This window comes from Atractosteus spatula, chromosome 9, assembly GCF_055471065.1.
Source record: "Atractosteus spatula isolate fAtrSpa1 chromosome 9, fAtrSpa1.hap1, whole genome shotgun sequence".
NCBI classification, from domain to species: domain Eukaryota; kingdom Metazoa; phylum Chordata; class Actinopteri; order Semionotiformes; family Lepisosteidae; genus Atractosteus; species Atractosteus spatula.
In genome coordinates, this window is record NC_142714.1 from 16,941,862 (window position 1) to 16,955,415 (window position 13,554).

General features: G+C 36.1%; 1 protein-coding gene across 1 annotated transcript in view; it reads left to right on the plus strand.

The window, feature by feature from the left end:
* The window catches only part of LOC148828301 (formin), a 114,438-nt gene that overhangs the window by 95,601 nt on the left and 5,283 nt on the right, over positions 1-13,554 (plus strand). Inside the window, exons 15-16 of the mRNA XM_088925627.1 lie at positions 5,363-5,512; positions 12,931-13,012. Of these exons, the coding sequence (XP_088781753.1) occupies positions 5,363-5,512; positions 12,931-13,012 (232 nt within the window). The remainder of the gene's footprint in view (positions 1-5,362; positions 5,513-12,930; positions 13,013-13,554) is intronic.

The window sequence follows — 13,554 nt, forward strand, 5'->3', positions numbered from 1 at the left end:
ATTTATGGAAACTTCTGCATCACACATTGTATCAACGTTGCATGTCTTTCATTAACATGCATACCCATTTACCATATGGATGTTCAAACTGTTTGTCGATCTTTCTGCATCCCATGAATTACAGCTCATTATATCAAATATATGACAACTGCCCATAGAAAATGTCTTTAATGTTCTGTGGTGCTACAGTGCTATAGAAAAGCTAATGTCATTAAAGTTATTTAAGCTACCAAATATACAGTACTGTTTCTGTACTCTATTCAATATTAATCATATTAAATATTACAGTATTTACTATAGAATTACTGTATTATTACTATATAGGCACATGTCTCAGTAAGGTTAGGATAATGAAAACAGTAACCTGTTTTTACATTTCAGTCTAAAGCTATTCAAGTGGTTTACGTTACGTGCCAAAATAAATATGAAACAAATGAAACTGTAATCTCAAAATGGGAGTATTGTTTGCAATAACATCAAGAGGTGAACTTCTGGTTCTCCTTTTACTTCACTCGTACTGTAAGTAAGTTCGGAATAATACTCTTCTCTCCCACCATTAACATCAAAATGTGTGAGCTCTTCTATGCCAAATAAACAGCACACAAATAAGTGAGCTGCACAGCACTGGGGGGAGGAAAAACCTCATTTAACAGAAAGGAAACCTCCGGGAGTCCACGGCTGAGAGCTGCCCCCTCCTCCAGGGTATAACCCTTAATGGGTAGAGGAAGAGGGGGTCAGGGGGTCAGGTAGAGCTCCGGAGACTTAAAACAAAAAAAAAGTACTCAAGCACAAACAATGACAGAAATAAACCTGGGAGACCAGGGTAACAAACCACAATAAACAGACAGGAACCAGGAGTTCCACAACACAGGGGTCGGGGGGACCAGAGAGAAGGGGCAAAAAACAAAAATAAAAACATAAAAACCCAGGAAAAATACCGCAGACTGGGCAAAAGGCACGTTCACATTCTATCACTGATATCGAAGTGGACAACCAAAGGAAAGCCAGGCCGCAGCCCGCTCATAGGCACGGGGTCAAAAGGAGGCTCAGCATTCTGTCATGGATGTCGGAAGGGACGAACCGTGGAGAGGCAGGAGAGCGGAAAAAGACCCATATGTGTAGCGGCGGAACGGGGGATTAGCCCAGGCTCAGCAGTTCAGGAGTCGAATAGAAACCAATGCCCTCAGGCAGCGGACGTGGGGCGACCTGGATGCTAGGCGGGTCTCAGGACAAATGCTGAGCGAAGGTGAATCAGTGACCCGGAAATATATAGCCCCAGAAGGACAGCAAACCACAGGAAACATGGGACAGGACAGAGTAGGAGCGCCCTCTGGCTGCAGAGGGTGTGACAGGCACATCTCCCTTAAAAATGGCCAGCTCTACCATGCTGTTTATGAGCAAAGGATATAAATAAGACTTAACATTTCTCATCTCAGAACAAAATAAAATTTCTCTGGATTAACATGGAACACAAGCATGATACTATACCGTACATTGTATCCCTACAAAATCATTTTAAACATCCACTATAAAACTGGTCTTTAAACATGTGCTTTGCACACAACATGTGGGACATATTGAATGAACCTCAACAACCAGACTACTGTACATCTGTGAGAAAATCCAGCCACTACTTGAACACATTAATGCAATGGGAAGTGAGCTAAAGGGGCTGAGATAGTTCCAAGGGTTTGAAAATTGACAAAACCCGCAACCTAACCTAACAACCTCGCATAACATCACATCATGAAAAAAATCTGATCCTCTCTAGGGTCTGGAAGCAGACAACCAAGATCTGGAAGACCAGGATCAGGACACCACTATCACAGACCCTGAAAGTCAGGCACCAGCCTCAACTTCAAATACTGCCAGTGTCACGGATGTCGGAAAGGACAAACCGTAGAATGGCAGGAGAGCGAAAAGACCCTATGCGTAGTGGCAAGACGGGGGTTAGCCCGGGCTCAGCTGTTCAAGGAATGCCGTATAGAAACCTATGCCCTCAGGTAGCGGACGTGGGGCGACCTGGTGCTAGGCGGGTTTCAGGACATCCGAACGTCAATGCTGAGCAAAGGCAGACTGAAAGACCCGGAAATATATAGCCCCAGGGAAAGAGAGAGACCGGAAGGACAGCAAGGCAGGAAACTAGGGACAGGACAGAGTAGAATCGCCCTCTGGCTACAGAGGGCGTGATAGCCAGTGCTACCAAAAATGCAAAACTAAGAGGTGTTCGCTTTACAAATTGCAACAATGAGCTTAAAAGGCTGATTGTGATACCAATTATGTACTGTATGTTAAGACATTATTTACACCTTAAAGACAGTGTAAGGAAGTGACAAAATCAAGCAGAATGTTACAATATACAGTTAAAAGCATAAAATTTATATCAATGGAGGTTATGTTAGCTCAATATACAGTACAATAGAGGAGCATTATATTTCCTGTTGTAGCATTACAGCAGGCTCACAGTTGCCAGTCAAGCCCACAGAATATCTATTGGTCGGGTGGAATTTCTCAGAGGAATGGCAATTTCTGGATTACAGGGCCACAAGCAAGCAACTTCACTGTTTGAGCTATTTGTGAGCTGCTTTCCTTCTTCTGCTCACACTAAGGAAAAGTTATAATCATGCCCACCTAGGCAGCTTGTCAATGTCAGTTTGCACCAAATTAAGGAGGTTGACAAACCCAGTTATGTTACACAACCAAAAAGATTCCTGCCTAAGATGGAAGCTTTTTTAAACTTTTTTTTTGCTGTCTCTCATCTTTGTAGGTCTTCTAAAGAACATTCCATTTATTTAAAAATGGTAAATGAAAACTCAGGGAATCTCACACTAATTTAATTTGATTCAAGCAAGGAATTTGTGTTTCCTGCTAACTTCTCGGGGGACTCAGAATACAAACCGTGAAATGAAGACAATTCTTTAGAACCCTGAGACCACTGTTCCTCCTTATTGTGGAAAAGCAAGATTGCATTATATTATTGTTGTGGTTTAATCCTTTAAAGCACATAGCAAACACAGTGTGTCATTATGTGGTGCTATAATTTTACAAAAATGTAAAATAACAAAAATACAATAAAAATAGTGTTTCATGAAACAGTGATTCATTTAGTGTTGTACTGTTGGAATTTGTGTGAAAATGAAATCAAAATCTTTGTGAATATGCATATGTCTAATTGTATACAGTATATCTGCATATAAGTTATTGTTCACTTACTAGACAATACTTGAACTGAAATGCGGTTATGACCATGAATCAAAGCCACAGCGGTGAAAAGCAGGTTGAAGGCATTTTAAATACTTATGAGTTGCTCTGTTTTCCCAAAATTTAACATCCATCATTTTTAGTTTTTACAAAATATTTATTATTATACATTTGGTACAAAGATTGAATTTGTAGAAACACTGGTTATTCTGTAAGTTTGAATCGGGATTTGAACTTTTTTGTTGTGTTTTAAACGGAAATAATGCTTAATTTTTGATTTGTGGGAAAGTATTTTTTACTTTTTTATTTGCAGGGACATAATTAAATAGAAGTGTTCTAAAGGAAAAGTATGGTTTTCCTGCTTATTGTAATAAATCTTGAATACCATATACATTTAAATGCTCTGTCAACATCTATTCTTATAAATACAAGGGCCTAGGCTCATCAACGACCTGTTTGATGGTGGTGGTTTCCCTGAATAAATGTTTCTGTAACTGGTTAACCACCAATTGTGCTATGTTATTTAGGGTTTACACAGCTATCTTAAGAATTTCAGTGCATGCTTACAAATATTGCATACACTGTATATATACATTCAAAGACAAAGTATTTGTCTCCTACAATTCCTTTGGAAATTAAAAAGTATGAGTTGTAACAAAGGTTAAAATCATATTCTTGTATTCCATTTAAATATTGCATACCACAGTATAACAGTGAAACTGTGTATGGTTCAATTTCTTACTTTGCTAATAAATTCAGAAACATACTCTTTAGGCTATAATGACAATTTGTTCTTAAAATCTTCCTGGCTTGGAATCTTTTGTTACTGTGTTTTATAGGTCAATTGGATAATTGTTTAGCTGTTTTAATGATAACTTACTTGAAATGTTATTGGACGTAAAACATGAAACTCTGGCCACGGGTGCTTTGTAGTTTTGTAGTACATTGTATATATTGAACACAGTTGTAGCAGACAGATATTTTTCTGCGTTTTACAAGAGATTTTGTAGAACCTGGAAAAACAGCAAAGCAAGGTGCAGCTAAGTAGAGAAATAAAGAGGTACACAACCATTTTTTTAAATTTTGTGGGGCTAAGATAAAGTAAAGTTTTGAGTCTCCCGCCACCTTTCGGGCTGTAAATCACAACAATATAAACAACTATAATAATAAATTATCAAAACAAAGCCATAGGAAAAGCTGGAGCTTTGAGCAAAAGGAAACATAAGTCTGCTTGGTGTTCACAGAATCAAGAGAATTGCAGATACTCTTCCTTCCACTTTTTCAGGTGTTCCCCTGGACACTGAAATGGAGAAATAAAAGAGATCATATGGGCCAGTGACAGCTGGTCGGCTCAGTGGATCAGTAGATTTACTGATGGGCCTCAGCTGCGTACACATCTCTCACTTCTTCATGTTTCACCTTCCACACAACATTGTGATTTCTGCCGGCTGTGTGATTGAATTTTTCTTACAGTTTAATACAAAAACCTGAGTTTGTTCATGTTTCAGGTGGTAGAATACATTTATCTTTGATCTTATATAATCCCCATCTTAGAGACATGTGAGGTGATTAGTATGTGTTATTGTTGTATTCAATAATATATTGTGTTTTTTGTGTAAAATCAATGGTCATAAGGTTGATTTTTTGTTAATTCATTCAAAATATTATATTTTTTTACAAACAGAATTCTGTAAGAGGGATAAGTACACATTTCATTGAAAATGTCTAATCAACCTAGGTATCCATTCCCACTATCCTGGACCTCAGTGCAAAACCTTGAGTTTATTTCATTGTTTTTTTTACACATGTGAAATTTGTTTTTGATTTCCAGACGTCTGAGGTTGTTAGTCATCTCACAGTCTGAAACAGTGAAAGCCTCTTCCAGTCAACCAAATTCCAAAAATAAAAGAGAGAGAGAGAAGGAAAGAAAAGCTATAAAATATGTAATATGTGCCTGTGAACTCAATAAAAGTGCCTTTGAGGGAAATCATGAGTGTTGGAAGGTTAGTTTATACTTGGCAGGATCTTCTGGCATGGTTTTCGTTAGGCTCTGAGAGGTGAGTGAGTTAAAACAGTTTGCTACTGACTCCTCAGCAGGCCTGAGGGAAACCATCATGTATCTCATTGGTTTTCTGCATTGACATTGCTCGTTTCTCTGTAGCTTTGAAGACATGGTGGAATATTTCAGTCTGAAGCCAAAGTCCGGGGAGAAGGAGGTTCTGCCTAACTACGTTTTCATGCTGTGGTATGAGTTCTGCAATGACTTTAAGAACGCTTGGAAACGAGAAAGCAAAAACATCTCTAAGGAGCGGTGAGTAGATCCAAATTCGCAAAACAGTCAAGTCAAAACCATTTACAAAAACAGCTCTTATAAAACCGCAGATTTTAAGGACATTCTCTCTGTACGTCCTTCAACCCAATTATTTACCTTAAGCTCCACAATTATAGTGATATTGTAGGTCTTATGCTACATTTTGGGTCGGAGAGAAATGGATAGAAATGTTTTCTTGGGTGGGAAAAGAACTCTCAAAGTTAAGCCTCAGAATCGGAACCATTCACTCTGTTCGCCTGATAAACAGCACCTTATAAATACTAGTAACTCCAATTACTAACAAAAGAGAGCACTACCTAATATAGAACAGATTGCTTCTCTCTGTTCCTCTTGCATTTTCTGTGTTGAACAAGTCTAAATGAGGCAATATGAATTCTGCAGACAGTGAAGACAAATAAAAGTGGCTGCTTTTACCAGTTATTAAGGTGAACTGGCATCAAAGGGGGGACGAAGCACATCTTGGGCCACAGTTAGTACAATGTCAAAGCCCTACTCTGGATTTACGACACTTCATCTGACCTTTGCCATCCTGCTGTGCGCCTCAAACTGTGCGACACCACATCTCACGACGGCCTCCCGGCTTTATTAGCATGGGGATGAAAGCCCATTAAATACAGGGTGTTCCAAAAACCTCTTAAAACAATGTCATGATCCAGGGAATCCATAGAACAAGGTTAATGTTGTTGGTTTACAGACACTTTTAACAATTAATCACTTTCCATCTCTGTTGTGGTGCATACGGTTAAGGACAAAGAAGAAGCCTTTATTCAGTCTTTCTAATGAAACTTTTTTAATGTTTTTCATGTACAGTTTCCCTTTTAATACATGAAATGTTTCAAGCATTCTACCTGATTATGTGCATTTACAGTACATGTATATCCAAAAGAAGATTTTTGTTTTTATTATTCTACTATATAATGATCTACTGTATAGTGACTTCATAGAAAATAATTGTGTGACTTTTTTATTTAAAAAAAGTTAAATAGAAAAGTTAAAAAGCTTGGTAAATAAAAAACGTAATTCAGTGAACAACTATATATTATTGTAATTTTTATCTGATGTGGCAGTATTTGGTTTCAGATAACTAAAGCTCAAACTAGAAATAATTTAATTAGTAGTTTACATAACTAATGTACAAGTAAATGTGATCTTCTAAGCACTACTGAATAAGTTGTGAAATATAGTTTTTCATGTTTTCCCTATGCCAGTCTGCTTTATCAATACATTTACTAATATGGTACGTCTATCCTCTGACGTCATGAAAATCAAGATGGTAACTGTAAACTGCATATCCAAATGAGAACACTAGAGCTAATGTATTCAGAGAACTGCTTAAATTCCTTTATGGTAGAGAGTGGAATAATAAGGGTGCTAATGTAAATTATGGCTTTGATACAATTAGGGATTGGAACAATTTATTTTAGTGAGGAACCAATGTTAATGTTTTGTATTTGGGAAGGAAAAAAGGGAAACTTGTAATTAGAATAGATGCTACCCAAAATTTGCTTTATTAGCAATTATTTTATTGAGTTGTATAAATCAATTAGGGCTTTGAAATAGTGTAAAATATTATACAAGAGGAACCAGACACATTTAAAATCTTTATTGCTGATTCCTTAGACACTCTTGGGGAATGTAAAAACCCTAACTGGCCAAACATTGCTCAGGATTACTGATTTAACTCTTTAACCTCAGAATTGTGGGTTTTCCTGAAGATCTGAATTGTTTCAATCCATTGTGTTAGAACGAACATTGGCATGATTTACATATGATTAGAAATGGTCCTGTATTTTGTCCAGTCTGGCTTCTCAGTTTAGATACTGTAGGTGTTTTAGATTTTAATTCCAATCATAAGGAAGTTCTTAAAACAGGAATTGAACGAAACGGTGGTGAAAAGGCAAAAAAGGAACTGAAGAAATAAAACATTTTTAGTAAAAATGGCTAAACCTGTCTGACAATTTGCCAATCACAGGCTTGCAAATCTAGTTTAAAATACTCCAGCCAAAAATCACAGGCTAACGTTGATTGGAGCGCTCTTTGTGCTTTCTGTGTTTGCCTGGAAAATCTAGTGTCTGACACAATTAAGAAGGCAGTCAAACCAATAAAGATCGTGTTTGTTTTCTTGATCTCTTTTTGCAATAAGTAACTCAGGAATGCTTTGAAAACTTTGGATAAAGAGTTAATAAACTGTACTTTGGAATTTTCTAATGTACGTTTTCCTAAGGCAGGGAGAATTAAACAGAATGCAAAAAATAACTGCTGTTTTAGTTGTTGACATGAATAAAATGCAACTGAGTCTATCCAGAACAGAATTATGTCAAAGCCTGACATGCAAGGATGAAAGTGCATTTTTAAACTATTACATTATTATTCAATCAATTCTAAAGAACTACTGGGTGAACGTTGCTGCTAATTAGAATTTTTCCAAAATGATTTATATAATTTCCAAAATTGGTGCTTTTAATTATCGTTTTCGACTTTACACAGTGTGCTGTTCACTTTCTATAATTATTGAATAACCAAAAATACATTTGGAAAAGAATATGATATATTCTTGCTGTTTTTAATCAGCCTTGTTAAGTGCTCCTTTTCTTACTTTTCTTGATCATGATTAGAGCTACAGTAGTTCAGGCCACAAACAGGACTGACAGATTTACCCAATTTTATTTGGTAATAGAATTACCAAATCATCTGGTAATTGAAGATTGGTGGCTTTATGTAGCCCCACTGTTTAATATTCTTTTTCACTCATTAAGATTCATTTTGATGATGTTGAGATTTTAAAAGCACACTTATTTGTAGGTCCAACTACAGTAGTTGGGTTTGCAGATTAAAGTAGGCTACTGTTTTCTTCATGAAAACCATTGGCATGACAAATCTATTTTAGCAATTAAATGCTGAAATTGTAAACTGTCAGCTTTTAGAATAAAAATAGCTATTTTAATTATCACTCACAAGTTATACATTTACTTTTTTAAAAGGGGATGACTTCTAAATATTTGAGTGCTTCTGTACATTGAAATATACAGTACTACATTTTGGTGTTGCAAATGATCTACAGTATTTATATCTAAATGTTTAGTGCTTAGTCTTCATGCTATTATTGCTATTTCAGAAATGTCTGAAATAAAAATATATTGTTTTTTAACTGTATCAAAACACTGGCCCTGTTTGTAAGTCACAATTTACCCATGACTGAAAGTGTGTTCACCTATTAAGTTTATTATAAAGGGAATAAAAAAGGGAATCAAATTCTTTTTTAGAAACCTCCTTAAGTATCCTATAACCTAATGCCATTATTCAGAGTTGTTTTTCAAAGGCTTAATCTGAACAGACTGATGATTTATCTTCTTAAAGACCCATTTCTGGTGCATCTGTGACGACGATGTCACTCGTATCCTGTCAGAATGAAACCGCATGTCACACTAAGCAGGCAGCTCTCACTGCAGTGACACAATGCCAGAAGGACACAAGTGCACTTGGCCTTGCTAATGCAGCAGGCTGGGGTGTTCTGGAGTTGGAAGCAATGAAAGGGAGACTTCCAGTTTCATTCCAGAAAGCTGAGGTGTTGATGAAGCCTTTTGCTAAATTTCTTAACAAGGACAAGGGGGAAAGGAATCAGGAAGGGCCAAGATTGCAGCTTGTATGGGAAAGTATTCTCATCTTTGAAAGCTGAATTGCTTTTTGCAAGCATTCATAGCCTTGAGTTGAAAGGAGGTATTGCGCAGCGGGTGGATGTTTCATTATAAAAAGACCACCCTATAGACACCTTTTATAAGTACAACATCTTCTTTAGTGGCACACTGACATTCATTGAAACTACTGTAAAGTGTTCTCATTTAAGTTAGACTATATTTACTGTAAATGTACACGTTTTAGAAAAAAATACTTTCTAATTTTTTTCCCACACGGTGAAAAAAAAATAGGTGTCCTCTTTGAAAACATTATTTCAATGATTTTTTGCTGCTTTTATAAATTATAATTAGATATACAGATAAGAGTATGTATTTTTTAAGATGGGCTTTATGCCACTATCTTCAGTTAAATTGTCATTAAACTGGCTATTTAGCATTGCCCGTGTTTAATGTTTAGTGCTAAGTGTTCATTGCTGTAACAGTATATTATATTTCTAACTGTAGCATGTTTAGCCTATGTGTCAAAACCAGACAATTTCATCAAAAACTGAAAATTTCAACAGAACATACAGTTTCAATTATTTGAGAATATTATATCACCATACTATTGGACTAAATGGCTGATTGTCCAATATATATGGTGAGAAATGTGATCCTAAAGTAATTGATTATCAAATCCATTGTTAAATCATTATCAAGCCATTGCTGTTGTTTATTACGGTGTTATGGTCCGTCCATTCATTTTCTTACTGCTTAATCTAATTCAGGATCATGGGGGAGCCAGAGCCTTTCCGGCAAGCAATGGGTGCAAGGCAGGATACACCCTGGATGAGATGCCAGTCCATCGCAGGACCACACAGACACGGACACAGACACACACACGCTAGCACCAGGGCCAATTTTCCCAAAGGCCAATTAACCTTCCAATGTGTGTTTGGACTGTGGGAGGAAACCAGAGCTTCCAGAGGAAACCCACGCCAGCACAGGGAAAAGTTACAAATTAAATATCGATAGCACCCCATGTCCAGATTTGAACTGTTGTCCCAGCACCATGAGACACATAGTTAACCACTGCGCCATCATGCTGCCCTAGGTTTTATTTTTATATTTCTAATCTTAAAGTACTCCAAAAAGAAGTAATATAGATATGCCCTTGTGTTTGTCATATTGAGTTGGTTAGTGATTGAGTCATCACTAATATAATATATATTCTTAGATAACTGTCAATATGCCCTATAAGGAATATTACCTGGAATTATGAAAGTGGAAAAAACAACAGAGAATACAAATATTGACCTCAAACTCCATGTTGGTGGTTGTTTAATAAATTTAGTAATAAATTACATGATGTTGTGTAATGTTGTGTAGTATTTAGTAATAAATACTAAGGGCTATGATGTAAAAGATAATAGCTTTCTTTAGCTGTTAGTTCAACTGAATTCCTAATGTCATTAATCCTGACCACAGCAAAACATTTCCAACAGTTACAAGGAATAGTGATATATTTTGAGGGGTCTGCAAACATTATGTAGTTATTGTGTTATTGCATTTAAACAAAAATGGTTGTAAACCTGAGGTTCCATAAACTATGGGCTCTCACAGATATCTCTCCTATATTCCATGTTGCTGGGTTTTTCAAATTAGTCATTTAATTTGTGGTGGAAAGCAGTTAAATGTTGTGATCCATTTTAGTGTCGGCGTTGCAGTCCATGTCTGTACCAGTGTTCTGTGGACACTTTATTGTTTATTACTTCCCCTGACATAACCTCAGAACTATAAGTGGCTATTACAGAGGAAACTGAAATTTTGTTCTCACTCAACTTTATTCAGTATACAAACTAGGTTTTTCTCACAGTTTCATTTAACAGTTTGCCTTTCAAGGATAGAATTCTGGATAACTGCACCTGTGTGACTGCAAAGTGCCAACAAATTGCAAATAATGTAAAAACTGATTTAAACACATTCTTACTGCCTGCCCTGATCTTGAAATGAATTAAATCAGAATAAACACACCTGCAGATTATGCATTCCAAACACGTCTCTTGATGGTGACTTTGTATTTACAGTACCAGAGGCCTCCTATATTTACTCAGAATGGAAAGCTGCCCACTTGTATCATTAGAGTTTAAAATTGCAGTCAGTGAATGGGCCAGAATTTCATCCCAAGCCCTAATGTAATGAAACAATTAATATAGCATATCACTTCACTCCGTGAAAATTATCCCACTCCGAAAACATATTAAAGTCTACATACAGTAGTAGTAACATATCCATAAGTATCCATAAAAACAAATATCAGTTTAACATACTTAACTACTATTATCCAATGGTGTTTTATTTTCATAGAACAATATTTCTCTTTTAAACTGTTTTCTTTAGTGTTTAAATTCCCAGGCCTTTGTAAAGTATTGTCTGTTTACCATTTTGAAAGATTGCTAACGTATCCTAGCCATGTCCAGCAAGCCTTGTTAGTTTTTTCATGATTAACACAAAACGGGTAGTTTGGGCGAGTAGTGACTTAGCCATAATTGTTTCTGTTCTACCCAGGGGTTCTTTGACTGCTAGGTCTCCACACTTTTTGCCTCATTTAACACTTAAGCAACAAATAAGATTAAGTAGCAGGACAAAATGGACAGGTTTTGTAAACCTGCACGCTTATTTAATCGTCCATTAATCATGGTAAGCTGCTCATTCTCATATTTAATGATTAGCTTCTCTCTGGTTTTTGGCTGACAGATCCTTGCCCTATAGAACATTTCCTTGCAGGAGAAATGTTACCTTTTGGTGGCATATTTAATTCTTTAACCTTGTGCTTTAAAGGGGCAATGCCTCATCTGTTCTTAATAATTTTCTTTTTCCTGCTTAAGAGGGGTGTTTTTCAATATCAGCCTCAACTGGGTTTCATGTGAAGCAACACGTATAGCAGCAAATTGTTAAAAAAATATTAGCCCTTTGATTGTTTTAATATAGGCCATAAACAATATCATGCTAGATTAGGCACTGGGAAGGTCAAAGCAGAAATTGAATGCCTGTAAGCAATTGCTTATCACCATTATTAGAAATGTTTACAAAGTGTGTATCAGGCTTGCCTTCCTTAGAAAGGCTGAATTAATGTCAATATGAAGGTTCTGATTTAAGTATAAAACAGAATATTAAAGAAGGTCTGTGTGTTTTATATATACCATATATATATACCACTGCAGCCATTTCATTAGGCAATAAGGTTGTATAAAGTGTACAGTATCTGAGTTGTGTAGACATATACTGTAGGCTATCAGATGAGTTCCTCTATACACATTGTACAGTATATGTGTGTGGATCATTTTTGACAGACCTAATTGTATGTATCAAAATGAATACTGTCTTTGATAAAACGGTGAACAGTTGTTCTGCCAATTTAAGGAATTGATTATAGTCTTTAATACAGGTCCATGTTCCTGTCTTAATTAAGTAAGCTTAAAGTTTGTAACTCTAACTCAAGAAAGCAATGGATTAAAAAAGCATTGGATAATATATTTGAAGAAGAGATTAGGTTTAGAAGAACTAACACACTTAAACTGGTCAGGAGCAATTATTATACTAAGCAGTAAAAATGTACTTGAGCATTTTGACACCATCTATAACATATAACTTATTTGCCTTTCAAAATGATAAAGGAGACTTGGAAGAGTTTTGGGGGTATGATTTTAAAATTATAGTACCCAGTTAAGGCAGTGCATTAGGGACATCTGTTTCAGCATATTTCTGTCTATTCGGTTGCAGACTCAAAGAAGCCCAGCAGTGCATCAATAAGATAACTGCAGAGAAGAAGGTGGAAACCAAGAAGATCAATCCCAACAGTCTGGTAGGGATGAACTCTCCTAAGACCTTTCCCAATTGAACAGCTAATGTTCTCAATATACTGCAGCTTCACAGTTTTATTATTGATGTTAAAATGTTTCATGTGCACATGTAACAGATTTACAGATAACAGATCCATGGGGTATTTTTACTAAGAAAATTAAATTATTAGGTACTATTCCACTGTTTCTGGGCTTTACTTCTCTGTATTTTAAAATGTTATGCTCACATCAAAATATTGTAGTTATGCCTTTATAGTGAATAAAATGTGCATTTTGTTTAAAACAAAATACCAAGCTACTAAATCACTATGGGTACTAAAACATGTTAATTGGATCCATCTTGATATTGATCTCTAATAAAAAAATTCTGTTGAACTACAGTATATTTTATACAATGTGTCTGTTGAAAAGGTAATTGGTTAATTTGAACTGCTTCGCTGTTATGGATAATGCCCCATTCACACAGCTATTAACAGATTAGCTTCAGTGATAGACATATATTTTTACAAGCTCGTGTGTAGATTAAGTGGAAGACTTGATGCTT